Consider the following 26,633-nt stretch of genomic DNA (forward strand, 5'->3'; position numbering starts at 1 on the left):
GGCAATACTAGGTTGGCTGACTTGAGCGGACTGTCTCTGACCCCTTTGGGACACGTTCTCCAGTTCACCGCAGTCTCTACCACTCCCTCCTCTCTCTCATGGACTGCTTTATTCATTTATACACCCTGCCTGTATTCTACAGGTGACTGACTTAGTGACACTAGCCTAACTGGCATTAGAACATGTTAGATCTGGGATCTTTGAAGGGAGCATGTAAGAAACTGAAAGAAGCAATCACCAAGACTTAATGAAGGAGAAGATTTTTTTTTTTCCAACTCAGGGATGACCTATTAAGTACCGTGAATCCTCTTAAATAACATGTTTGTGTGTTTGTATACCTACACATGAGTATACCCATGGTGAATGTGGAGACAAAGATAATTAAGAAATAGGAAGATGGGGCAAAGATCTAAGTTCAAATGGATCAGGAAAAGTACCTTTCTTTTCCTTAAGTGGGGCCCATCTATTGCCAAGATGCAGGTTCAGCCATGTCCCACTCCAATGTGAGTGTATTTCAGTATGTGACCATGAGTTAGTATTTTGCTAGATCCTCGTCAGTCACCTTGTTGCTGGCCTAACATCCCCTCTAGTCTCATGCATGGGGCTTGTGACTTGCTCCTTTTTGATGAAGCGCTTCCCTGTTACCTCAATTTCACTAACTGAGCTCTTCTTTGTTCCTTACCTGGGTTCTTGCTTTAGTTTTTTGCCTGATTTTTAGGAAGTGGGATTCTGTTTCATGCCCACTCTTCCTTCTATTAATTGCAGTCCTGTTCTAAAGCTCTAGCCCTGATAGGGAAGGGAAGTCTCATATCCTTTTGTCCAGGCCTTCCTGTCTTGCTGGGCCTTCTCCCAGGGGCCCAGGGGGCTCTCCACACCTGACCTTTCTTCAGCCTCCTCTAGAGTCACGTCTGCCTACAGTCTGCCTGGATCTCCTGCAATCACAGCCCCACCAGGTGACCTCAGAGTCTCAGGCATTCACGAGCTCTGCTCCAACAGCGCCTTTTTCACCCTTGTGAAAAGTCTGGGAAATAAAAAACATCGGCACTGCAGGAAGTTTTGGCTGGAAATTTGAAAGGATTCTCCCAAAAGCTTTCCAGCCCTTTCCTGTTCTGTAACCTACAGAGATGACAAGCCAACCTCACCTCAGTGACCTCAGGTGGAGGGCTTGTTCAGGAAATTCTGACTCATTTTACTTCTGATTTTTTTTCTCAAAGGAGAGAAAATAGGCCTATTCATTTAAAATTATGACAACAGTTTAGGGATTTAGGTCAAAAACCTTAAAGGTTTTTAATCTACTAGTTGGCAAATGAACAGAACTCTCAGAAAGAACTATTCTTTTTGTGCATGAAAAGTTGCGTAAATGGTTGGCATAGAACAAAAACAGGACAAAAAATCAGAAATGGTGTGTTCTAGTCCAGATGCTGACATTTACTGCCCAGTAATCTTGGGAAAGTCACTTACCTTCTCTGTGAGTCAGATTCTTTAACTGTTTAAAAATAAATGATTTCTGACATGGTTGCCCACAGGGTTGTTGTGAGGACTTACTGAGACAATGGGTGTGAGTCACTGTCTAAATGAGAGATCCTACCATTAAAAGACACCATCTGTCCCTGCTGATAATTATAGCACCTTGCTCCTGATTGCCTTCAGTGATCTCTACATCCATTTCATGGGATTCTTTAACAACCTGAGCCAGGGTTTGCACACAGCTGCGAAGCTGTGGAGCAAGACCTAGAGCCCAGGTCTCCCGACCCAGCTCACTGTGGAAAGAAGCGCTTCCTCTCATGCTCTGCCCAAGTCTTACCCATTGCAGTCTGGTCCTGCCATATCTGGGCTGTCACCCCATTGCCCTTCTTGATCATTTCTGGGGAAGATGGCACCGGGGCCTTTCATTTTTGAGCAGAAAAGGTTCTGTCAGTGTTAGGAGGCCTCTGAGAGATGATTTGCCTCTGCTGGGGATCTGGTTTGATTACTTCTTCTCTTTTTTCGTGTAGGATAATTTTTGTCTGAAGGGAGAGAGAACAACCAGTTATCACAATTATGATGCAGTAATTGAAGTTGTGTTCTCTGTTGGTTTGTCGCTGTCATTTCCTTTAGGAATGGCAAGAGCCAAAACTGAAACCTTCAGGTTCCAGAATAGGGCTTCTCACATTCTTAATCTCACCTTCCCCAAGGTCTTATAAACTCTGAAGCCATGCATTGCTTTTCCAGTGAAAGAGCTTCAAAGTATCTGGTTTGTCTTCTGGGCACTGGCACTGGCACTGGCAAATAATGCCTGGGCAGCTCCAAGTCCCTGTTGGAAGGGCAGGTCTGGAAACAGGCCTGATAAGTGACATGGCTGGCAAGGACACCAGGCCTGTCATTCAGAGGCTGCTGTCTACCACTTTGGCCCTCAAATAACTCTTTGGCACTCATCAGCTATGGTTTTCATGACCCTTGGGGATTCTCTCAGAGCCCTAATTTAGCATCAGTTTCACTTGGAAGCTTGTGCAGAAGTGAGTTAAGCTGAAGCAGATTTTAACAGACTCAAGTCCCTTCTGTTCTTATTGCCAATATCCTGCCAAGCAGAAGAACAGATCTTCTTTCTTTCCCACCTTATGCACCCTGCCCTGAGCAGCCTGGACTATTTGGAAAGCTGGCAATAAAAGATCATCTGAATAAAGAGAATGTAGGATACATATACACAATATAATACTAATCAGTTATAAAAAGATAAAATCATGTCTTTTGCAGCAACATAGATGGAACTGGAGACCATTATCTTAAGTGAAATAACTCAGAAAAGGAAAGTCAAATATTGCATGTTCTCAGTTATAAGTGAGAGCTAAATAATATGTACACCTGGACATAGACAGCAAAATAATAGACACTGGAGACTTGGAAGGGTGCAAGAGTGGGAGGTGGGTAAGGGATGAGAAATTACCTAATGCGTACAATGTATACTATTTGGATGCTGACTACACTAAAACCCCAGACTTCACTACTTCCCGATATATCCATGTAACAAAACTGCACTTGTACTCCTTAAATCGACAAAAATTAAAAATACAAATCAAAGATCATCTGGGACACTTCCACAGCAGTAGTATTCTATTGAAAAGTGGGTCAGAGACTCCAACTTCTTAAAAGTGCTTGTCCTATTGGAGGTGAGAAAAGACCCCCACAGAGAAACACCTCCTTAACTTCCCACCAGAGGCAGCAAGTTCAGTTTCTAGGTTCTGCATGCTGAGGAGAGGCAGGGTACGAGGCTAGTCTCTGGAAAGTTTATACCATCTCCCATTGCATGCTTGGACATAGCAGCTCTGAACTGAAGAAGAGGATTCCCAGCTCATGCCTACCCCTGGACAGGATGCAGCTGTAAGGCAGATACCACGAGTCTTGGCTGAGTAAGGTTGCTTGATGAAGCTAAAGAGAAATACAGAGAAAAACTGCATCAGAACTCATGACACAGACTCAGTCACTGAAAGGTCTCCAGCCTGGAGGACCATGCCGGGAGGGCTTCCATGGATACCTCCAGGGCAGGGGTTGGAAAGTGAAGGTAAAGCAGGCCTGTTCCAGGGATATTCAGGAGACCTGGTTTCTACACTGCAATTTGTGTGTTTGTGTGTGTCCCAGGAGACCTTTCGGCTGGACACGAAGGCCATGATGTCAATCACATAGACCCAGGGAAGTAAAACAGGAGATTAGGGTGGATGAACACTAGAATCACAAGACTTTAGGACTGTTTGGAGCCTATGGATCACAGGCAGTGTTCCATAGTGGCCTCCCCCCTGAAGCAATGAGGAAACATGTACAAATCGGCAGGTCAGGTGCGCTGGCATTTCATGCCTGTGAGATGCAGAAAAGCAGTATTTCCAACTTCTTCCTGTAATAGAAGCTGGCAGTTGGGATAGAAAGGGAAGGTTTGTTAGGAGAGACCATGTGGAAACAAAGGCAGGGTTAGTGTGTGGGAGTGGGGTTGTCTCCTTAAGACTGAACATGGGGAAGAAAAAGGATATAATATGGCCTCAGTATGTGAGATTAGAACTGAAGGGTTTGTGACAGGGAAGAGATGCATAGCAGGAGCCTCCAGGAAGCAGGAGGTATGAGATGGTGTGTTCAAACCAGCAGTTAGTCTCAGTGTGAGGGAGAAGTGACAACTAGGACATTGTGATAGTCTCTTAATAAAGATCATACACCATGCCTGGAAATGAGGAGTCAGCAGAGATACAGAGAAGCTTAAGGTACCTGCCTTTCTGGGGTTACAAAAAACAAGAAGATAGAATTATTTAGATGAGAGTTGCCCACAGAGCCATGGAAGGAGGTCAGGAGACACAATTTTCACCTCCTCTCTGACACTCACAAACTATGTGATCTTCAGCAAGTTACTTCACATTTTGGGGGTCTCAGTCTCTTTACGGTCAATAAGGGGATTGGTCAAGCTGGTTTTAAAGTCACCCTCTGATTGAGTAGCAAACTTTTGCTGCCAGTGGGGATCCAATTCCAACTCACAATTTTGAACTGAACTTATTGCTTCCCGTTGAGGCTGCAACCACTCAATACCTCTGAGCAAGGTGAACCTTAAGATGGCATTGTCCCCTGGGGAAGGACAAAAACAAGCATTAAAAACACTTGCAACAACTCTTACTGAAATAAATCTTTCTAAGTAAGTAATAAAGCTCTTGTTTAACACACCTTAGATTACAAAATGTTAATGATAAAACATTATCTAAATCTAAACCTTTGTATGTGAAATGCTATGGTTTGAATGTCACCTCCAAAACTCATGTTGAAGTTTAATTGCCACAGAGATGGTATTAAGAGACAAGACCTTCAAAAGGTGATGAGGCTGGCTGGGCACAGTGGCTCATGCCTGTAATCCCAGCACTTTGGGAGGACGAGGTGAGTGGATCACCTGAGGTCAGGAGTTTGAGACCAGCTTGACCAATGTGGCGAAACCCCATCTCTACTAAAAATACAAAATTAGCTGAGCATGGTGGTGTGTGCCTGCAGTTCCAGCTATGTGAGAGGCTGAGGCAGGAGAATCGCTTGAACCCAGGAGGTGGAGATTGTTGTGAGCCAAGATCACGCCATTGCACTCCATTTCCAGCCTGGGCAATAAGAGCGAAACTCTGTCTCGGGAAAAAAAAAAAAAAAAAGATGATGAAGCCACGAGGGGTCTGCTGTCATGAATGGATTATTGCCATTATCATGGGAGTGGGTTTGTTATAAAGGTGAGTTCAGCCGTCTCTTGTTCTCATACTCTCTTGCCCTTCTGCCTTCCACCATGGGGTGATGCAGCATAAAGTCCTTTGCCAGATGTTAGTGTCATGCTCTTAGACTTCCCAGCCGCCTGAATCATGAACCAAATACATTTCTTTCTTTATAAATTACCCAATATGAGGTATTTTGTTTTAGTAACACAAAATGGACTGAGACATGAGATCAAGGATGTGAGGCTGACAGAGGGGAGCACCATGCTCAAGGTCTCGCAACTTGTACATGATGACTCTCTGATGCTGTTCCCAGATTCACAGACCTGATTTCTTTGGTTTTCAGAACTTTCCCCTGAAAGACATTCAGCCTTGTCCTCACCAGCCACTGCCCTGTTCACTATCCTCTTCCTTGTTAAAATTCCCTTGTGCTCAAGTACCAATCACAGCTGTATGACAGAGATACATTCTGAGAAATGTGTCATTAGGTGATTTTGTGATTGTGTGAATATCATAGAATGTCCTTACACAAACCAAATGGCAGAGCCCACTACACACTCAGGCTTTATGGAATAGCCTATTGCTGCTAGGCTACAAACCTATAGAGCAAGCTACTGTACTGAATGCTGTTGCAATTGTGACCCCATGATATTTGTGCATCTAAACATATCTAAACATAGCAAAAGTGCAGTAGAAGTACAGTGTTATAATTTTATGAGATTACCATTGTATATGTGGTTTATTATTGACTGAAACATGTGGTGCATGGCTGTGTGTGCGTGTGTGTGTATATATATATATATGCATATTTATTTTTTGTGAATTCGTACATAAGTAAATATGTGTATGCTTTCATATATCTGCTTATATATATATATGTCAGCTTTCATAAAAATTATATGTACATAAAAACATATTTATCACATTAAAACTATATATGCAGGTTTTAATGTTGTCGCTTAATGCTATAAAATAAATGCTTTCTAAATGGGAGGGTTTAATGGAGATAGAGCAAGGGGCTTCTTAAGCAGCAGAAAAGCAGATCATCCTCTCCATGTACCCTCAACATAGACTGTGACCGGCATGCACAGAGGTGTCCCGGAGTTATTGCTGGGGAGAGGTACCCTCTGCTAGCACTGCTAGTGACAGATAATTTGTGCTTTACCCTGAGTCCTCCGTCTCCCTGAGGGCCAAGTAAATGAGCTGTCCCGGCTCCAGCAAACACCCTGGAGGAAGCCTTGAATTTAGCCCCTTGGGTCCTTGCTTTCTCTTCGCAAGTCTTGGTTGCTAGAGAATGGGGCTGTGAGTCATGGTGGAGCTTACCTCCACTCGAGAAAGGATACTTCTCCGTAGATTTAGGAGGGCTTTTTCTGTCCTTGAACTTCTTCCCCCTGTACTGTAAGTAAGAGCGGGTCGCCTTCCAGAAACAAAACCTGTGGGAAGAAAGGCTTCTGGTCACAGGAGGGAACCCCCAGTGGAGGGGGCTGGAGCACCGAGCACAGGGGAAATGGGACCAGGCCAGTCCTCAGAGAATATGGGTGTCCAACAGAGAAGAGGAGAGCATCCTGGCCTTGGAGTACTACCTGCCAGTGGCCTTTGTTCTGAGGCCTCCTCTTTGTCCAGACCTGGCTCCAGTGGGGGCCTGGCATGGGCAGTTTGTTGGGACTTCTTTCTGGAACCATCAGTGAATGGAGCCTGTAAAGGGCCTGCTATCCCGAGGCCTGGGGTGAGGTTCACCCCTGAGGTGCACCCCAGCATCAGACTCTGTCATCCCTATCTGACCCCACCTGGTATGGCCAGAGTGTCTGAAGGGCTTTTGCTCAGGTCCTAATCCTAGTTTCCACCCTGACCCTTACTGAGAGCCTTGACTACCTCACTCTATTCCCAGCAAGCCCTTCCCTAGAATAGACCTGGTTTCTCATGTGAACTCAGATTTATATACTCTTTATGACTTTTATGTTCTCTAGAAACCTGTGCAATACTCACCACCATCTCTTCCTTCCTGGTTCCAAGCCCCTTGCTATCCCTACCTTCAGCCAGTCCTTGGACTGGACCCCTTGGAGGTCAATCTTGGCTAAGACTGAATTTATTTTCTCTGGCGCTTTGGCTCTGGTGGTTTTGCCTGCTGCCCTCCTCCCCTCTCTCTGAGGGACAGTCTGTTCTATCCCAGTAGACTTTTCCCATTTCACTTGCTGAACTGGGTCTCCTTCCTGTAATGGACCTCCCAATATGCCACACATGCATTACTTATGGTGATGAGAGACCAAGAGACCTGGTTTCTAATGCTGGTTTTACCACTTACCAAGTGATTCTAGGCAAGTCCCTCAACCACTCTGAACCTCAGTCTCATCTGTAAAGCAGGGATAGTAATACTCCTCCCCACCCACTGCATAGGGTTGTGGAGAGGTTCATTTAAGATAATATATGTAAACACAATTTGCATAATATAAATTTCTTTATAAGTATGTAGGAAAGTAAGTAAAGAAACTGCAGGAGGAACAGGAATCCAAAGCCTCCCTAAAGCATGTCTCATTTTTCTAAGCACATAGGAGATAGCTGAACACTGGCTCATTCAAGAGAAGCATATATTTCTCAGAGGTTCCCAATCCCTCCAAAAGTCTCTGGGTGAATATCTATTTAGTCCTTGCTAGGAGAACTGGAATTAAGTTCTAGACAACATTTGATGATCAAAAGGTTAAATTGCTTGTCTTGAACTTAGATTTTTGTACTTCTCTCAGTTCTGTATTAAATAATTTATTATCTTAGGGATTTTAAAATAAAGGTTAGAGATTGGTAAGCAATTTCACACTTCTGTTTTAATAAAATAACTTTTTTTTTTTGGTGGAAGATGGGAAATTCTAAGAGTCAAAGTCACTTAAGTGTCCTGATTATCTTTGTCTGGGAACATTTCAGTCAGGTGTCCTCTGGTCACTACCACCCAAGGCACTGCCATTCACCATGTGGAAGATATGAGCGGAAACTCTGGCAGACCACAGGAATAAATAACCAGCTGGGAGGGCTCAGGCTAAATCTCCACAGGACAGGTTAGAAACCAGTGCACCACAGATTGCATTTGGCCACAAAATATCTGCATATATTTTGCTTGCTTCATTTTTGATTTTTGGCCTTCACAGGTTCTTCACCATGTTTTAGTTTTGTTAGTTGCCATATTTGCCACTTTAACCTTGGAAGAGATGAAATACACATTTGAATGTCTAGCTCCTCTTGATAATTGGAGTATCTAGCAACTGTGTCTCCCTCAGTGGTAATTATGGGGATTTGAGCACAGCAGAGCAAAACACTTCTGGCTTACTTTCTTCATGCAGCTCCTTAAGCACAAGCAGTTGTGTTAGCCTCAACAGAATTTCTCCCCAAGTGGCTGTGGTTCAGTCTTACCTTCTTGTGAGAAACCCAGGCCTATGAAAATCTCACATTCTTGCTCCAAGCAAGCATAGAAAGAGGAGGGGTGGGAAACCAGGCATTTTGGTTCTCAGTCTTACTCTGCCTTCCATCTGTGGATTCAGTGATTGGTGTTCTGTGTGAGGGATGGAGTGAGGTGAACAGGATAAGAAGACACCATCTCAGTTCCCCCTAGATACTGGAAAAATGAAACAGAGTGCTAGAGGAAGACAGAAAACTCTCTCCAAATTAAGTGTGTTTTCCTGACCTGGCAGTCACTGAATAAGGAGAAATACTTACCTTTTCCAGAAGTACATAATGATGGGGAAGACAGACATGATAGCCCCATGGAAGACGCTCCGATCTAGGTAGCCCTCTGTGATGGCAGCAAGGATGGCATCCTTCTGGGACTCAGAGACATTCACCTACCCGCAGAGTGGGAGCCTGTCACTGACGGAAGCTCCAAGGGAAGGCAGAAAACCTCTCCTGGCCCCCAGAACCCCATGACCACCCCCTCTCCAAAAGGCAGATGGTTTTCATGGAGTTGCTGGGTAAAGGATATTTAGTTGGCCAGGACTTACGAGGTGCCTGATAATTAGCTTTCTAATTGTCCTTGTGGGGGAAATGCTTCTTGGTGAAAGGCCAGAGTGGAGTGGGAGTCTTTCTTACCCTCAGCTTTGGAGGGATGTCAGAATTCAGGAAGAGTTTTTGGATAATGTTCATTTTGGACCGCATTAGGATCACATCATTCTCATTGTATGCCCGGTTGACCTGCAGCATGTGGGCTGAACTTACCAGATTATTAAATCTAAAAAAGAAATGTGAAGTAGGAAATGAGGAGGAGAAGATGAAAACAGTGACTAACAAGGCCCCCAGCCTACACTCATTTCTGGCCCAAAAAAGGCAAGGCCAGCTCTAGGCCAGGTTGTGACTTTATTCATTCAGTCATAATTCATCCATTGGCAAATATTGAGCACTTACCACAGGTCAGATAACACGTCACGTGCCCCTTCAAGTGCATTGAATTCCTTCACCACAAATCCCCTTGTTCATCCCACCTTCCCTTCTTCACCCATTCTGGCCCTGCAGCATTGGCACCTCTAATGACTTAAAGGCCTAAGGACTATCTTGCTCTTCCCTCTCCTGTGCTGGCCTGAGGCAAGCCCTGAGATGCAGGCAGGTCCCACTCCTGTAGAGCACTTAAAGGCAATGAAAGGAGGTTTGGACTTAATTCCAGTGGTAATGGAAAGCCAGTAGAAGATTTTCTTTTTTGTTGTTTTTTTGAGATAGAGTCTCACTCTGTCGTCCAGGCTGGAGTGCAGTGGCGTGATCTCGGCTCACTGCAAGCTCCGCCTCCCGGGTTCACGCCATTCTCCTGCTTCAGCCTTGCGAGTAGCTGGGACTACAGGCGCCTGCCACCACACCCGGCTAATTTTTTGTATTTTTTAGTAGAGACAGGGTTTCACCTTTTTACCCAGGATAGTCTCGATCTCCTGACCTCGTGATCTGCCCACCTCGGCCTCCCAAAGTGCTGGGATTACAGGCGTGAGCCACCGCGTCCGGCCACCAGTAGAACATTTTAGGCAGGAGAATGATCTAGTCTGGTTTGTGTTTTTAATAGGCTACTCTGGTTGTTATACAGAGAATAGTTTGTAAAGGTCAAGCGAGGAAGAAGAGGCAATGTGGTGGGAATGGGAGCAGCAGCAGGTGAGGCTATGCACTCTGACTAGTATCTCCCTCTGCTCCTCCATTGCCTCCCCCTACATCCTTTATTATCTGACTAACCCCTAGTCTTCCTTAGCTTAGATTACCCAAGAATTTTGGGTCTCCCGAGAAACCATACCTGAGGACTCACAGTTGTCTAAATAGTCTTCTTGCGCCTGATTCTCCCATAGCACCTATCATCCTGAGACACTTCCTAACTTTTGTTTGTGTCTTTTCTGCCATCTTCGTTAGTTTGTGGGATCTTAGAAGTAGAGAGCACGTCTTAGTTGTTTTTTGTATATCCGGTGTCAAACCCAGTGTTCAGTAAAGAGTGAGCAATCAACAAGCATTTGTGGAAATGAGCTAAATCCATCACTGGAGTGCAGTAGAAGATCTCTTAACCAAACTCTTCTAACTGATGCATGAGTTACCAGGTGTCTACATTTTTGAAAAACACACTGACTGATGCCCATGACACGCTGACTGCATAGATTAGAGGGACATCTTTAGTACACTCTCACCTTTCTCAAACTAGTAGAAGTGAATGTGTACCAGGAGTTGTGTTTCTTCCCAAGTATCTTTCCCTATTGTAAAGATAATTAGTAACTATAATTTCTATAATTAGTAACTTGTGAAAACTGATAAAATATGAACATGAAAGAAAAGTTATTATTTCTATGAAAACAAATTAGAATGTTTTGGAAATTCTAATGAAGGCAAGTAGCTTTTTAAAAAAGTGCTGTTGGCTGGGTGCAGTGGCTCACACCTGTAATTTCAGGACTTTGAGAGGATGAGGTGGGCGATCAGACCCAGGAGATGGAGACCATCCTGGCCAACGTGGTGAAACCCCGTCTCTACTAAAAATACAAAAATTAGCTGGGCGTGGTGGCATGCGCCTGTAGTCCCAACTACTTGGGAGGCTGAGGCAGGAGAATCGCTTGAACCTGGGAGGCGGAGGTTGAAGTGAGCCAAGATGGTGCCACACTCCAGCCTGGTGACAGAGTGAGACTCCGTCTCATAAAAACAAAAACAAAAGACTGTTGAGTTAGGTGTGGCCAGGCAGTTTAAAACATAAGAAAAAGGTATAAAAATCCAGAAGGATTGAATTGCTTCACAGTAATCTTTAAATTCTGTTCCACTTTAAAGAAATAAAAATTCAAATCAGTAGACAGACACTCTAGGTTCCAAAATGTTAGCATGGAAGCAAGTTGGCTTCATTCTCCCATATGGAAACTCAAAACAAACAAATGGTACTGAGATTATTACCAGCAATATCTCAGAACTCAAATATAATGAGACAGAGGAGAAAAAAGTAAAAAGAATGAAAAGTAATGAAGACACCTATAAGATATACAAAATTACTTCAAAAGAGCAAATCTAAAAATCATTGGTGTTCAAGAGGGAGTTGAGCAAGAGCAAGGAAAAGAAAATTTATTCAAAACAACAACAGAAAACATTCTGAAACTTGACATAGACATACATGTTCAGGTACAGGGAGGTCAGAGAACATTAAATAAATTTGACTCAAATAAGACTACCCCAAGTATTATAGTAATCAACTCTTAAAGGTCGAGGAAAAAGAGAGAATCTTAAAAGCATAAAAAGAAGAAAATAACATACAAAGAACCTCCAATTCATCAGGCAACAGACTTCTCAATGGAAACCATAAAGGCCAGGAGAAAATGAGAAAACATTTTCAAAGTGCTAAAAAAACAAAACAAAATAAAACAAAAACCACCATCCAAGAGTACTGTATCCAGTAAAGCTATCCTTCAACTATGAAGGAGAGATAGCCTTTCCTAGACAAACAAAAACTGAGAAAATTCATGACCAATAGACATATCTTATAAGAAATGCTAAAGAGAGTTCTTTATACTGAAAGAAAATGACACTAACATGCAAGAAGGAAGCATTTGAAGGTATAAAACTCATTGGTAGAAGTGAGTGCACAGACCAACCCAGAATATTCTAATATAGTAATTGTGGTGTGCAATTCACTCATAACTCTAGTATGAAGCCCAAAAGACAAATTTATCAGAAGGAACAATAGCTGAAGCAATCTGATAAGAGACAAGCAATAAAAAATATGCAAATTGAGACAAAATGTCCAAATGTTGAGAGGATGGAGTTAAAGTGTAGAGGTTCATTTTAGTTTTTTGTTGTTGTTGTTTCTCTTCTTTTCTTTGTGATGTAAGATAAGCTGTCATCTCATTAAAATAATTTGTTATATCCACAAAATATTTTTGGTAATCCTCATAGTAACCACAATCCGAAACCTATAATAGTTACACTAAAAATAAAAAGCAATGAATTAAAATATAGTACCACAGAAAATTACTTAATCACAAAGGAAGACAGTAAGAAAGGAAGAGAGGAGTTCAAGAACAACTGGAAAACAAGCAACAAAAAGGCAGTAGTAAGTTCTTACTTATTAACAAGAATGTTGACTATAAATAGACTCAATTCTCTAATTAAAAGACATACAGTGGCTGGATGGATAAAGAAACAAGACCCAACTACATGCTACCTACAAGAAACTCACTTCACCTATAAAAACACACATAGACTAAAAGTGAAGGGATGAAAAAAGATATTCTATGTGAGTAGAAACCAAAAAAAGAGCTGGGATACCTTTAGCTACATCAGATAAAATAAGCTACAAGTTGAAGACTCTAAAAAGAGACATAGTTATTATATAATGATAAAGGGGTCAATTCAGTAAGAAGATATAACAATTATAAATATCAATGCATTCAAGATGAGAGCACCCAAGTATATAAAGCAAACATTAAAAGATCTAAAGGGAGAGAAAGCTTGCAATACAATAATAGTAGGAGATTTTGATACCCCACTCTTAGTAATGGACAGATTATCCAGACAGAAAAATCAACAACAAAAAATTGCAGTTAAACTACACACCACACCAAATAGGTCTAACTGACATTTACAGAACATTTCACCCAACTGCTACAGAATATACAATCTTTTCATCAGCACATGGAACATTCTTCAAAATATACCACAAAACAAGTCTCAACAAATTTCCAAAAGTAGAAATAAAATCAAGCATCCTGTCTGACCATGATGGAAAACAACTAGAAATCAATACCAAGCAGAACCTTGGAAACTGTTTCCTACAGTACATGGAAATTAAACAACATGCTCCTGAATGACCAATGGGTCAGTGAAGAAATAAAGGAGAAAATTTAAAAATTCCTTGAAACAAATGAAGATGGAAATACAACATTCCAAAATCTATGGATACAACAAAAGCAGTACTAAGAGGAAAGTTTAGAAAATAAATACTTACATCAAAAAAGTAGAAAGACTTCAAATAAACAACCTAATGATGCCCTCAAGAAACTAAAAAACAAGAACAAACCAAACACAAATTAGTAGAAAGAATAAAATATTAATAATAAATATCAGAGCAGAAATAAATGAAATTAAGACTAAAAAATACAGAAGATTAATGAAACAAAAAGTTGGTTTTTAAAAAATATAAACAAAATCATTAAGCCTTTAGCTAGACTGATAAAGGCAAAAAGAAGACCCAAATAAATAAAATCAGAAACAAAAAAGAGACATAGTCATTAGAGATTATTATGTACAACTATACACCAACAAATTGGAAAGCCTAGAAGAAATGAATAAATAAATTCTTGCATACAGAAAAACTACCAGATTGAATCATGAGGGCACAGAAAACTCAAATGAACAGATAATGAGTAATAAGACTGAAGCCATAATAAGTTTCCCATCAAAGAAGATGCCAGGACCTGATGGCATTAATTCTACCAAAAATTTAAATAAAAACTAATATTAATTCTACTCAAACTCTTAAAAAATGCAAAAGGGGAGAATATTAAAAACTCATTCTACAAAGCCAACATTGACCCGATACCAAAACCAGAGAAGGATGCAGCAGAGAAAAAGAAAACTATAGGCCAATATCACTGATGAACACAGATGCAAAAAGCCTCAACAAAATACTAGAAACCAGATTCAACAACACATTAAAAAGATCATTCACCATCATCTAATGGGATTAATCCCAGGGATACAAGGATGATTCAACATATGCAAATCAATAAACGTGATCTATCACATTAACAGAATCAAGAATAAGAGCCATATGATCATTCCAATAGATGATGAAGCATTCAATAAAATTCAACATCTCTTTATGATAAAAACCCTCAACGAATTGGGTATATAAGAAATATACCTCAAAATAATAAATGCAAATATTTGATTAACTCACAGCTAACATCATACTGAATGGGGAAAAATTGAAAGTTTTTACTCTAAGATCTGGAACAAGTCAAGGATGCCTACTCTCACTACTCTTATTCAATATAGTGGTAGAAGTTCTAGTCAGAACAATTAGGCAACAGAAAGAAATAAAGGGCATCCAAACTGGAAAGGAAGAAGTCAAATTAGCCTTATTCACAGTTGACATAATCTTATCTTTAGAAAAACCTAAAGACTTCACCAACAGCCTGTTACAACTCATACATTCAGTAAAGTTGCAGAATACAAAATCAACATATGAAAATCAGAAGCATTTAGATACAACAACAATGAACAATCTGAAAAAGAAATCAAGAAAACCATCTCATTGACAACAGCTACAAAAAGCGTAAAATACCTAAGAATTAACTTAAACAAAGAACTGAAAAATACATACAAGAAAATACTGATGGAAAAATTGAAGAAGGCACACACACACACACACACACACACACACACAATTGAAGTATATTCCATGCCCATGGGTTGGAAAACATAATATTATTAAAATGTCTACACTACCCAAAGAAATTTATACATTCAGTGCAATTCCTATCAAAATATTAATGGCATTCTTCACAGAAATAGAAAAAACAATCCTAAAATTTACATGGAACCACAAAAGACCCTGAATAGTCACAGCAATCCTGAACAAAAAGAACAAAGCTGGAGGCATCACTCTAGCTGACTTCAAAATATACTACAAAGCTATAGTTACTAAATCAGCATGGTGCTGGCATTAAAAACAGACACATAGACCCGTGAAACAGAATAGACAATTCAGATATAAATCCATGCCTTTGCAGCCAACGCACTTTTGACACAGGTGCCAAGAATGTACAATGGGAGAAAGGACCGTCTCTTCAATAAATGGTGATAGGAAAACTGAATGTCCATATGCAGCAAAATGAAACCAGACACCTATCTCTCACCACATACAAAAATCAAATAAAAATGTATTAAAGGCTTAAATCTAAAACTGTGAAACTACTGGAAGAAAACATTGGGGAAACACGGCAGGACATTGGTTTGGGCAAAGCTTTTTGTGTAAGAAGCATAGGGAGCCAAAGCAAAAATACACAAATGGATCACATCAAGCTAAAAAGCTTCTGTACAGCAAAGGAAGCAATCAACAAAGTAAAGAGATAACCCACAGAATGGGAGAAAATATTTGCAAACTATCCATCTGACAAGAGATTAATAACCAGAATATATAAGGAGCTCAAACATCTCAATAACAAAAAACCCAAATAATCTGATTTTTTAAATGTGCAAAAGATCTGAATAGACATTTCTCAAAAGAAGACATTCTTGTCTTCTTTTGTCTTTCATATACCCAAAAGGTATATGAAAAACTGCTAAGATCACAAATCATGAGAGAATTGCAAGTCAAAACCACAACGAGATATCATCTTACCCTAGTTAAAGTGGCTATTATCAACAAGACGGGGAATAACAGATGCTGGTGAGCATATGTAAAAAGGGGAAACCTTGTACCTGGTTGGTGGCAATGTAAATTAGTATAGCCACTGTGGAAAACAGTATAGAGCTTCCTCAAAAAGCTAAACATAGAACTATGATGTGATCCAGCAATCCTAATACTGGGTATATATCCAAAGGAAAGGAAATGAGTATGTTGAAGAGATATTTGCACTCCCGTGTTTATTGTAGCACTATTCGCAATAGCCAGAATATGGAGTCAACCTAAGTGCCCATCAGTGGATGAATGGTTAAAGAAAATGTGGTGTATACAGATACACAATAAAATAGTATTAAGCCACAGAAAAGAACAAAATCCTGTCATTTGCAGCAACACGCATGGAGCTGTAGGTGATTATGTTAAGTGAAATAAGTCAAACACAGAAGGACAAATATCACATGTTTTCACTCATATGTGGGAGCTAAAAAAGTGGATCTCAGGTCGTTACCAGAAGCTGGGAAGGGTAGGGGGTGGGGGGATGAAGGAAGTCAGTTTGATCAAGGGGTACAAATACACAGTTAGATAGAGGAAGTAAGACCTAGTGTTCCATGGATCAGTAGGGTGACTATTGTTAGTAATCATCTCTTGTACATTTCAAAATATCTAGAAGAGAATAATTTGAATCTGTCTAGCATAAAAAAAAAATAAAGAAGATGATGGATATCTCAAGTACCCTGATTTGATCTTTACACATTATATGAATGTATCAAAATATCACATACACCTCCAAAATATGTAAATCTATTATGTATCAATTAAAAAAAATTAGTAGACAGCTTTCGGGGTATAGTCTATACAAGAAAAATTTACAGACCTTCCATTGTGGATTGACTTTGGTTTTACATAAAAAATTTGACAGGTGAATTAATGTACACTAGTATGTCTTAACTTAAAAATATCTGTTTAATGTCATACAGACACACACACAATTTGTATTATCATAATTCCTGGCTTTAACTAAAGAATATTGGTCCCATGGTGTTACATAATAGGACTTTTCCACATTTATAAATAATGGAGAAAAACATGCTTCCCTTTTCTGGGACTAAGCAACTGCATTTTAACAATGGAATTTCTGGAATACTGAAGAGCTTTTAGGACCCAAAGAATAGAAAGATGGAAATCAACTGAGTGACGGCATACAGTAAGATTTTCAGAAGGAGAGATTCTTACTGGGCAGGGCTGAAATCACTGTGTCTCTAACAGATCAAGCCAGTTTCTGCTGGGTAGTCCTAAGGATGAAAAGTCATTTTCAGGGCAGACGAAAGAGAGGTGGGAAACTTACTTTTCCATTTCAGAAAAGAAATATAGATCATTGATCACAAAGTTGACAGTGATAATCCTGTGGCCAAATACACGACGCTTTACAAGGGTTGTGTCTCCATTCTCTTGGTCTGCACTCCGGACATTTGTGGAGGGTGGAGCTGAACGTCCCGATGTGTTGTGTGATGTGGTGAAATCTGAGAGAGAAAGAAGAAGGAATTACATCTTGTTTGATCAAGTCACTCTTACCCTCAACCTGGGCATAACAAAAAGAAGAAAGGAGACTGTGAATCTACCCTTTTGGCCTACTGAAATAGTCACTTTCTGCCATTGGGCTCAACCTTTTTCTTGGACTTGAAAAATCCAACTACTCAGATAGTACGACAACACACATAAAACATATGTCAACTGAGCACTGAAGGTGCTTATCTCATAGAAATAGAATCACACCACAGTTATGCTAATCCCTAAGGTTTCTGCAGAGACTGTGAAAATGAAACATGCAGATGTGACCTTCCAAATGGAGTGTGTAGCATTGATGGTGCTTACTCAAGTTTTATCAGGAAGTAATTTAGGAGCAAATGAGGAAAGCAGCACAAAGAAAAAGTCAAAATATCAGGAGTAAAGAAGTTTATTAAGGAAACCGAGGGTAGAAAGCTAGAGTACAAAAGAGAGTAACGAGTACAGGAGAGCACAAGAGCCACTAGAAGATTTGGATTGTGTGTCAGAAAAATAAAATGCTTCCTTTAGAAAGTTTCTTGACTAAATTATATCCAAAGACATCTCTTCATAGGGATTCAGGTCTGAGAAAAGAACAGGTTTGGGCTGGATCTGACAGATAGACCCTGGTTAATTATCTGGCTGGGTTTCAGACAAATGTCTAATCTGGCTCTAGAATTTACCATTCTGCCTGCAAATCCTTTATTCTGGAGTGCTGTTCAGGATTTATTGAAGTCGGTGTGGTGCTCCCTATGGCGCAGGTGGGATTCCTTTTGGTGCAGTATTGTATATAGAATGGGAGGGTAACTACAAGAATCCATAAATACCTAGCACTTGTTATGTCTCAGACATTGTGCTAGACCCTAGGGTTACTATACTGAATAAGACATAAGATCCCTCACCTACTATCTTTCAATCTTTCTCTCTTAGACTTGAGTTTGAAGGGAAAAAAAAGTCTAGATAACAGTGGAAATTGATATGATGGTTAGGGATTCTAGGAAAAGAGGGTGATAAATTCACCCAATAAACCTGGAAGCCATCGGATGCTTGTAAACTGGCTCTGGTAGTAGAGGGGGAGACCTAATTTGTATTATTCGCTAATTTAGGTAGTAAATATTCTCACTGTAATAGATTTTTAGCTACTGACGTTTGTTCAGTAGCTCACAAAATTTCAGGATATTTAACAGCTGGCTCTTACCAGCCAGTATGAGCAGCTCCAACTCACTATTACCTGGGAATCGTATTTGACTTCTTCCTCTTTCCACATCCAATTAGTCACCAAATCTTGTTGATTCTACTTTCTACATATATTTCAAGTGTATCCACTATTGGTCTTTCTTGCAGTGACATTTGTTTAAAGCATCATCATTTTTCACTTGTTCCAAAAGCCGCTTTAGTGTTCTCGGGGTCAGGACTAGGGCCCTGACCTGCTAAGGTGAGGTAGGTGCCTAGGACACTGTTTAAGGAAGCATTCACGATCAACATGTTACAAGTGCGGAGTTGGCATCTGCATGAGCCTGACGGTCAGTGCCTCCTTAATTTTTGTGTGTTAGATGCCTCCCTTGCCTTACCCTAGTTCCAGCCCTGACTGTGCTTCCTACACTTAATTTTGCTTTTGTGTAGTATATTCCGTACATTACAGTCAGGATGATCATTCTAACTTGGCTACTATTATTAATCTGCTGAATTTTTTTTTTTTTTTTTTTTTTTTTGGGGGGTCTCGCTCCGTTGTCCAGGCTGGAGTGCAGTGGTACGATCTCAGCTCACTGCAAGCTCCGCTTCCAGGGTTCAAGCAATTCTCCTGTCTCAGCCTCCTGAGTAGCTGGGATTACAGGCATGTGCCACCATGCCTGGTTAATTTTTGTATTGTTAGTAGAGACGGGGTGTCACCATATTGGTCAGGCTGGTCTCGAACTCCTGACCTCTGGTGATACACCCACCTTGCCCTCCAAAGTACTAGGATTAAGGCTTGAGCCACCACTCCCAGCCTACTGAAACTTTTTTTTATCAGAATGTCCACTTTTGTCCAAGATAGAGTGCCAAGGACTGGATTTATCTTCCCTCCAGAAACGATTTTTAAAAATCAGACGAAATATATTGAAACAGTTTTTAAGACACTGACTATCAGAGAATTAAGGACAGTGATCACTAAGATTTGGGAAAAATGAGTGAATCCTACTTCTGCCCCACGTTACCACCTTGAGATAGGATCCATTCCACAGTCAGGGAGGGAAAACCCAGATCAAGTTCGGTGGACTCTGAATTGAGGAGAGGGACCTGAGAGTCCAGTGAGACCAATATGGCTAGAGTTTACAAGATAGAGTTCAAAGAGGAGAGGCAGAACCCGGAAATCTGTGGAGGTTCCCTCAAGTACTCAGCAGAGTGCTGACCAGCTCAAGATATGAGGAAATTACCCAAAGCTTGAGCGTAGGGGGATCTGCAAGCATTAAAGAAGGGTCCTTGGTGCTCACACAGAAGCAGAAATAGTGCCTGTTTCCACCGGGAGACTAGAAAAACTCATAATTTATGAGGAATCTAGTAGAATACTCAGGAAGGTTTTACCTCAGTAGTGGAGAATAGCCATACAAATAACATGGCTCTGGATTCACTTAACCAATGATTAAAGGAAGATCCAAAAGAATAAAACTATTTTCGAGTAACTTAACTGCATCCCTGAACAAAGTTCAGGCATATTTTATAGGAAGACAAAAATATCTAACACCTAAAAAGATAAAATTTACAATGTCTGGAAACCTATTTTAAGGTTCTTATCCTTTATCTGAAATACTTGGGACCAGAAGTGTTTCAGATTTTGAAGTTTTGAAATATCTGCATATACACAATGAGACACTTTGGGTATGGAACCCAAATTTTTTTTTTTTTTTTTTTTTTTGAGACAGAGTCTCGCTCTGTCTCCCAGGCTGGATGGAGTGCAGTGGCGCGATCTCGGCTCACTGCAAGCTCTGCCTCCCGGGTTCACGCCGTTCTCCTGCCTCAGCCTCCCGAGTAGCTGGGACTGCAGGCGCCCGCCACCTCGCCCGGCTAATTTTTTGTATTTTTTAGTAGAGACGGGGTTTCACCGTGTTAGCCAGGATGGTCTGGATCTCCTGACCTCGTGATCCGCCCATCTCGGCCTCCGAAAGTGCTGGGATTACAGGCGTGAGCCAACGCGCCCAGCCTGGAACCCAAATCTAAACACGAAATTTATTTATGTTTGTATATTCCTTATACATATAGCCTTAAGGTAATTTTATTTTTTTTCTTGGGGACACTGAATAAATTGTGTATTGCACCTCTCCCTGCATTTTGACTGCAACCTGTTACATGAGGTTAGGTGTGAAATTTTCCATTTGTGGTGTCATATCAGTACTCAAAAATGTTTGGAGTTTGGAGGATTTCAGATTTTGGATCTTCAAAAGACACTACTTAAAAAATGAAAAAGCAAGCCATCAACCAAGAGAAAATATTTTCAAAATATATCCATCAAAAATATTCCCAGATTATGTAAAGAATTCTTATAATCCAATAATAAGACAACAAAGTTCTTAAAAAATGGGCAAGAGATACGGACAGACACTTCACTAAAAATAGCACAATATGTATGGCAAATTGTATGGTTTGGCCGTGTCTTCACCCAAATCTCATCTTGAATTCCCATGTGTTGTGGGAGGAACCTGGTGGGAGATAATTGAATCGCGGGGGCAGGTCTTTTCTGTGTTGTTCTCATGATAGTGAATCTCATGAGATTTGATGGTTTTAAAATAGGGGAGTTTCCCTACACAAGCTCCTGTCTGCCTGCTGCCATCCACTTAAGATGTGACTTGCTCCTCCTTGCCTTCTGCCATGATTGTGAGGCCTCCCCACCCACATGGAACTGTGAGTCCATTAAAACCTCCTTTTCGGCCGGGCGCGGTGGCTCAAGCCTGTAATCCCAGCACTTTGGGAGGCCGAGACGGGCGGATCACGAGGTCAGGAGATCGAGACCATCCTGGCTAACACGGTGAAACCCCGTCTCTATTAAGAAATACAAAAAACTAGCCGGGCGAGGTGGCGGGCGCCTGTAGTCCCAGCTACTCGGGAGGCTGAGGCCGGAGAATGGCGTGAACCCGGGAGGCGGAGCTTGCAGTGAGCTGAGATCCGGCCACTGCACTCCAGCCTGGGCGGCAGAGCGAGACTCCGTCTCAAAAAAAAAAAAAAAAAAAAAAAAACCTCCTTTTCTTCCCTGCCTCGGGTATGTCTTTATCAGCAGTGTGAAAATGGACTAACATGGCAAGCAAGCACATGAACACATACTCAACATCATTAGTCATTAGACAAAATAAAAATTAAATGAAAACAAAATACCATTACATACCCTCTAGAATGGCTAAAATTAAAAAGATGGATAATACCAAAGGTTGGTGAGGATGGGGAACGATTGAAACTTTCCTACATCGGTGGTGAAAATGCAAAAATGGTAAAACCACTTTGGAAAACAGCTTGACAATTCCTTATAAAGTTAACATACACTTACCACATAACCCAGCACTTCTACTTTCAGATATTTACCCAAAAGAAATAACATATATCCACACAAATACTTGTACTTGAATATTCATAGCAGGGTAATTCATAACAGCCTCAAAGTGGAATCAACCCAATATGTAACAATTGGTGAATGCATAAACAAAGTGTGCTATGGTACAATGGAATACTACCCAGCAATAAAAAGGAATGAGCTACTGATATATGCAATAGCATAGACGAATCTCAAAAGCATCATGCTATATAAAAGAAGCTGGTCACAAAAGACTATTGCATGCATGCACTAAGACTACTGCTTGATTCCATTTATATTAAATTTCTTAAAAGACTAAACTGTAGTATTAGAAAGTAGGTCAGTTGTTGCCAGACCAGAGAGTAGTAGTGGAAGGGGAAGGGTGTTGATTAAAAAGACACATAAAGGAATTTCTTGTGATGAAGCAAGTATTCTATATCATGACTGCAGAGATACTTACATTCTCAAATTGCACAATTAAAATTGGTGAATTTTACTGTATAAAATTGTAGCTTAAAAAGTGATTCTAAAAAGTAATTTAAAAATAAATGGAAAGAAAAGAAAACAAAGCAGCAAGAATGCATAACTCTTGAGGATTTTTGTTTAAAAGGGATACAGACAAATGTGCCAGATAATTTGAGGAGAATGTAGAATCAGGGAGAATTTATTATTAATTTTTGCTTGAGAGGTACTATGTCATATTTGGTGCCAACTGAGTAATCCAGCAGAGAAAATAAAAATGATGCAGGAGAATAAGTAAAAATGACTGGATGAATGCCCTTGAGTAGATGAGGGCCTGGATGCTTCTTTAGGAGCAAGGACAGGCAGCCCACTCAGTGACCAGAGCCTGTGAATACAGAGGAAGCTGACCAGGTGATTCAGAGGAGGGAAGCTATAAAACTTCTCTTCTGATTGCTTCTGTTTTCTCAGATACTAAACACACACACACTCCTAAGAAAATCAGTAAGATGAATGGAGTGGAAGTTCCAATGGGAATCAAAGTTTGTTTGAGGCAGGACCACTATAGAAGGAGTATGAAAACACATGTACATTTTAAAAGGCAATAGTAAAATAAATGCTTGTGTTCAAGATAGGAGTTGCATCTGTGATGGGTAAAGGGGCACCAGGTATCATCTGAGTTACGTCATTTTCTATTTCTTGGCTTGGATGATGGGTATTCAGCTGCTCATATAGTCACTTATAAGTATGCTATATTTCAAATAAAAGAACTTAGACCAGTGGCAGGCTGAGTGTCACAAGCTCTTCCCTGTATCTAAGGGGAACTGGAAGTCTGGTAGACCTCCTATTGAATTGGATAAGTACAGGTCTTGGGTTCTTACATAATATTGAGGAAGTGGGTAGTCAAAGAATGATGAAACAGGACTTCCTACCATTCTGGGGCATGAGGGCTTGACCTGGTTTTATTTAAAAGAAGAAACAAAAGAACTAGAACTATTTTTTTTCTTTTTGAGATAGAGTCTTGCTCTGTCACCCAGACTGGAGTGCAGTGGTGCAATCTCGGCTCACTGCAAACTCTGCCTCCTGGTTCAAGCGATTCTCCTGCCTCAGCCTCCCGAGTAGCTGGGATTACAGGTGCATACCACCACGCCCAGCTAATTTTTGTATTTTAGTAGAGATGAAGTTCCACCATCTTGGTTAGGCTGGTCTCTAACTCCCAACCTCAAGTGATCCACCCGCCTTGGCCTACCAAAGTACTGAGATTACAGGCATAAGGCACCATGCCTGGTCTGCTAGAACTATTATTGAAGCCAAAATATTTGGTTGTGAAGCAGTTCATAAAAGATATATACAAACTTTTTTCAAATTAAAATAAATAATATTAAGATACCAATAGAAAAATAGACAAAGGGCATAAACAGTTCAAGAAATAATGCAAATGGCCAGTAAATAAAGATGCTCAACTACTAAAGAAATATAAATAAGAATAGACTATCTGGCACATTATTTTTTATTTACCAGGTTGACAGTTTTTTAAAATGTACAACACACTGTGTTGATGAGAATGTGAGAAACCAGACACTAGTTTATATGGTTGGCAAGAGTTTAAATTAGTGCAATGTTTTTAGAGGGTCAAAATATAACTATTTTTAACCATTTACCCATCATTCCCATTTTAAGGAACTTGTTTCATAGAAGCACACAATTGCAAAATACGTATTTTTGCAGCATTGGTTTTTTTTTAATTTTAATCATTATTTTATTTATTTATTTATTATTATACTTTATGTTCTAGGGTACATGTGCACAACGTGCAGGTTTGTTACATATGTACACATGTGCCATGTTGGTGTGCTGCACCCATTAACTCGTCATTTACATTAGGCATATTTCCTAATGCTATCCCTCCCCACTCCCCCCACCCCACAATAGGGGTGTGATATTCCCCTTCCCATGTCCAAGTGATCTCATTGTTCAATTCCCACCTATGAGTGAGAACATGCGGTGTTTGGTTTTCTGTTCTTGTGATAGTTTGCTGAGAATGATGGTTTCCAGCTGCATCCATGTCCCTACAAAGGACACAGACTTATCCTTTTTTATGGCTGCATAGTATTCCATGGTGTATATGTGCCACATTTTCTTAATCCAGTCTGTCACTGATGGACTTTTGGGTTGGTTCCAAGTCTTTGCTATTGTGAATAGTGCCGCAATAAACATATGTGTGAATGTGTCTTTATAGCAGCATGATTTATAATCCTTTGGGTATATCCCCAGTAATGGGATGGCTGGGTCATATGGTATTTCTAGTTTGAGATCCTTGAGGAATCGCGCCACACTGTCTTCCACAATGGTTGAACTAGTTTACAGTTCCACCAACAGTGTAAAAGTCTTCCTATTTCTCCACATCCTCTCCAGCACCTGTTGTTTCCTGACTTTTTAATGATCACCATTCTAACTGGTATGAGATGGTGTCTCATTGTGGTTTTGATTTGCATTCCTCTGATGGCAAGTGATGATGAGCATTTTTTCATGTGTCTGTTGGCTGCATAAATGTCTTCTTTTGAGAAGTGTCTATTCATATCCTTTTCCAATTTTTTGTTGGGGTTGTTTTTTTCTTATACATTTGTTTGAGTTCTTTGTAGGTTCTGGATATTAGCCCTTTGCCAGATGAGTAGATTGCAAAAATTTTCTTCCATTCTGTAGGTTGCCTGATCACTCTGATGGTATTTTCTTTTGCTGTGCAGAAGCTCTTTAGTTTAATTAGATCCCATTTCTCAATTTTGGCTTTTGTTGCCATTGCTTTAGGTGTTTTAGACATGAAGTCCTTGTCCATGCGTATGTCCTGAATGGTATTGCCTAGGTTTTCTTCTAAGGTTTTTATGGTTGTGGCATTGTTTAAGTGAAAGTTGGAACAACTCAAATGTCATCAAAAGAGTCATGATTTGTCACTGCCAATCTTTCCAGTCTCATCTCAAGCATTTGCCCCATCTCATTAATCTCTAGTCCAATTGGCCTGATTGCAGTTTCTGAATTGCACCGTCCTCTTTCTTGTTTAATGATTCTGTGCACACCTAGAAATCACCCTCCTCCCATCCCACCTACTTAACTTGGTCATTTCTGAAAACTCAACTTTATGTCATTTTCTGGGAGACATTTTCTCTGGCCCTGTGCCTTAACTGATAGGATCTCCCTGCAATTATCATTGGGATCACTCATCACAATTATATAATAATAGCAGTAACACTAGCTAACCCTCTTATAGCATGTACTATTGCCAAGCATAGTTCTAATAACCCTGTGAAATAGAAACAATTCTCATTCCCATTCTACAGATGAGAAAACAGAGATACAAAGTAATTTTCCCAAGGTCCTTCAATTAGAAAGTAGCAGATTCAAATCCAGGCACTCCAGCTCCAGTATCTGTGGCTTGTATTTTCTGTTTGAAATCTGTAGGTGCTACAGGGCAGATCCTCTGCTGCAGGCTAACTACTGTTCACTACTGTATCTCCAGCACCTGGCAAACTGCTTGCCACATAGCAGATTTTCGAAAAGTGTGTTAAATGAATGAATGAATGAGTGAAGCTGTTGAATGAATCCATATAATGGACATTTTATGGCAATCAAAAACAAGTCAGATATATGTCTACTGATATAAAATGATGTCCAAGATACATTATTGAGCAAAAAAAAAAAAAAAAAGCAAATTACAAATCAAATATGTGGGATCAATTTTGTGGGAAAAGTAAATATTAAGATACATATACAGAAAAATAATTAGGAGGTAAGTTTACAAGCATTAACAATGTTATCTCTTGAGGGAATTTCACTTCTATACTATATATTTCTGTAATTGTTGTTACCTCTTTCTTTATTAACAGCATGTATTACTTTATAAGCAGAAAAATTTTGAAAATAATTTTTAAAGACCAAATTCAAAAACATAAGGAAATTATTTTGTAAAATGAAAGATTTTGCAGTGCCTTAGGTTAATTATTCCCTACCCTTGCTGGTTCCTTAAGCAGAGACCTCCAGGCTTGCATCCTCTCTAGGCAGGCCTGGGCTTGGTTTTGCACACAGGACCTGGGGT

The 26,633-nt window shown here is 40.3% G+C and overlaps 1 protein-coding gene across 1 annotated transcript in view; it reads right to left on the reverse strand.

The window, feature by feature from the left end:
* Nucleotides 1-26,633, reverse strand: part of RGSL1 (regulator of G protein signaling like 1) — a 101,210-nt gene that overhangs the window by 2,595 nt on the left and 71,982 nt on the right. The window contains exons 15-21 of the mRNA XM_025353640.1: nucleotides 17,354-17,528; nucleotides 9,261-9,399; nucleotides 8,892-9,016; nucleotides 6,516-6,625; nucleotides 4,492-4,578; nucleotides 3,339-3,405; nucleotides 1,805-2,006 (exon numbers count right to left, since the gene is read on the reverse strand). Of these exons, the coding sequence (XP_025209425.1) occupies nucleotides 1,970-2,006; nucleotides 3,339-3,405; nucleotides 4,492-4,578; nucleotides 6,516-6,625; nucleotides 8,892-9,016; nucleotides 9,261-9,399; nucleotides 17,354-17,528 (740 nt within the window). The 3' untranslated portion in view covers nucleotides 1,805-1,969. The remainder of the gene's footprint in view (nucleotides 1-1,804; nucleotides 2,007-3,338; nucleotides 3,406-4,491; nucleotides 4,579-6,515; nucleotides 6,626-8,891; nucleotides 9,017-9,260; nucleotides 9,400-17,353; nucleotides 17,529-26,633) is intronic.

This window comes from Theropithecus gelada, chromosome 1 (assembly GCF_003255815.1).
Source record: "Theropithecus gelada isolate Dixy chromosome 1, Tgel_1.0, whole genome shotgun sequence".
NCBI classification, from domain to species: domain Eukaryota; kingdom Metazoa; phylum Chordata; class Mammalia; order Primates; family Cercopithecidae; genus Theropithecus; species Theropithecus gelada.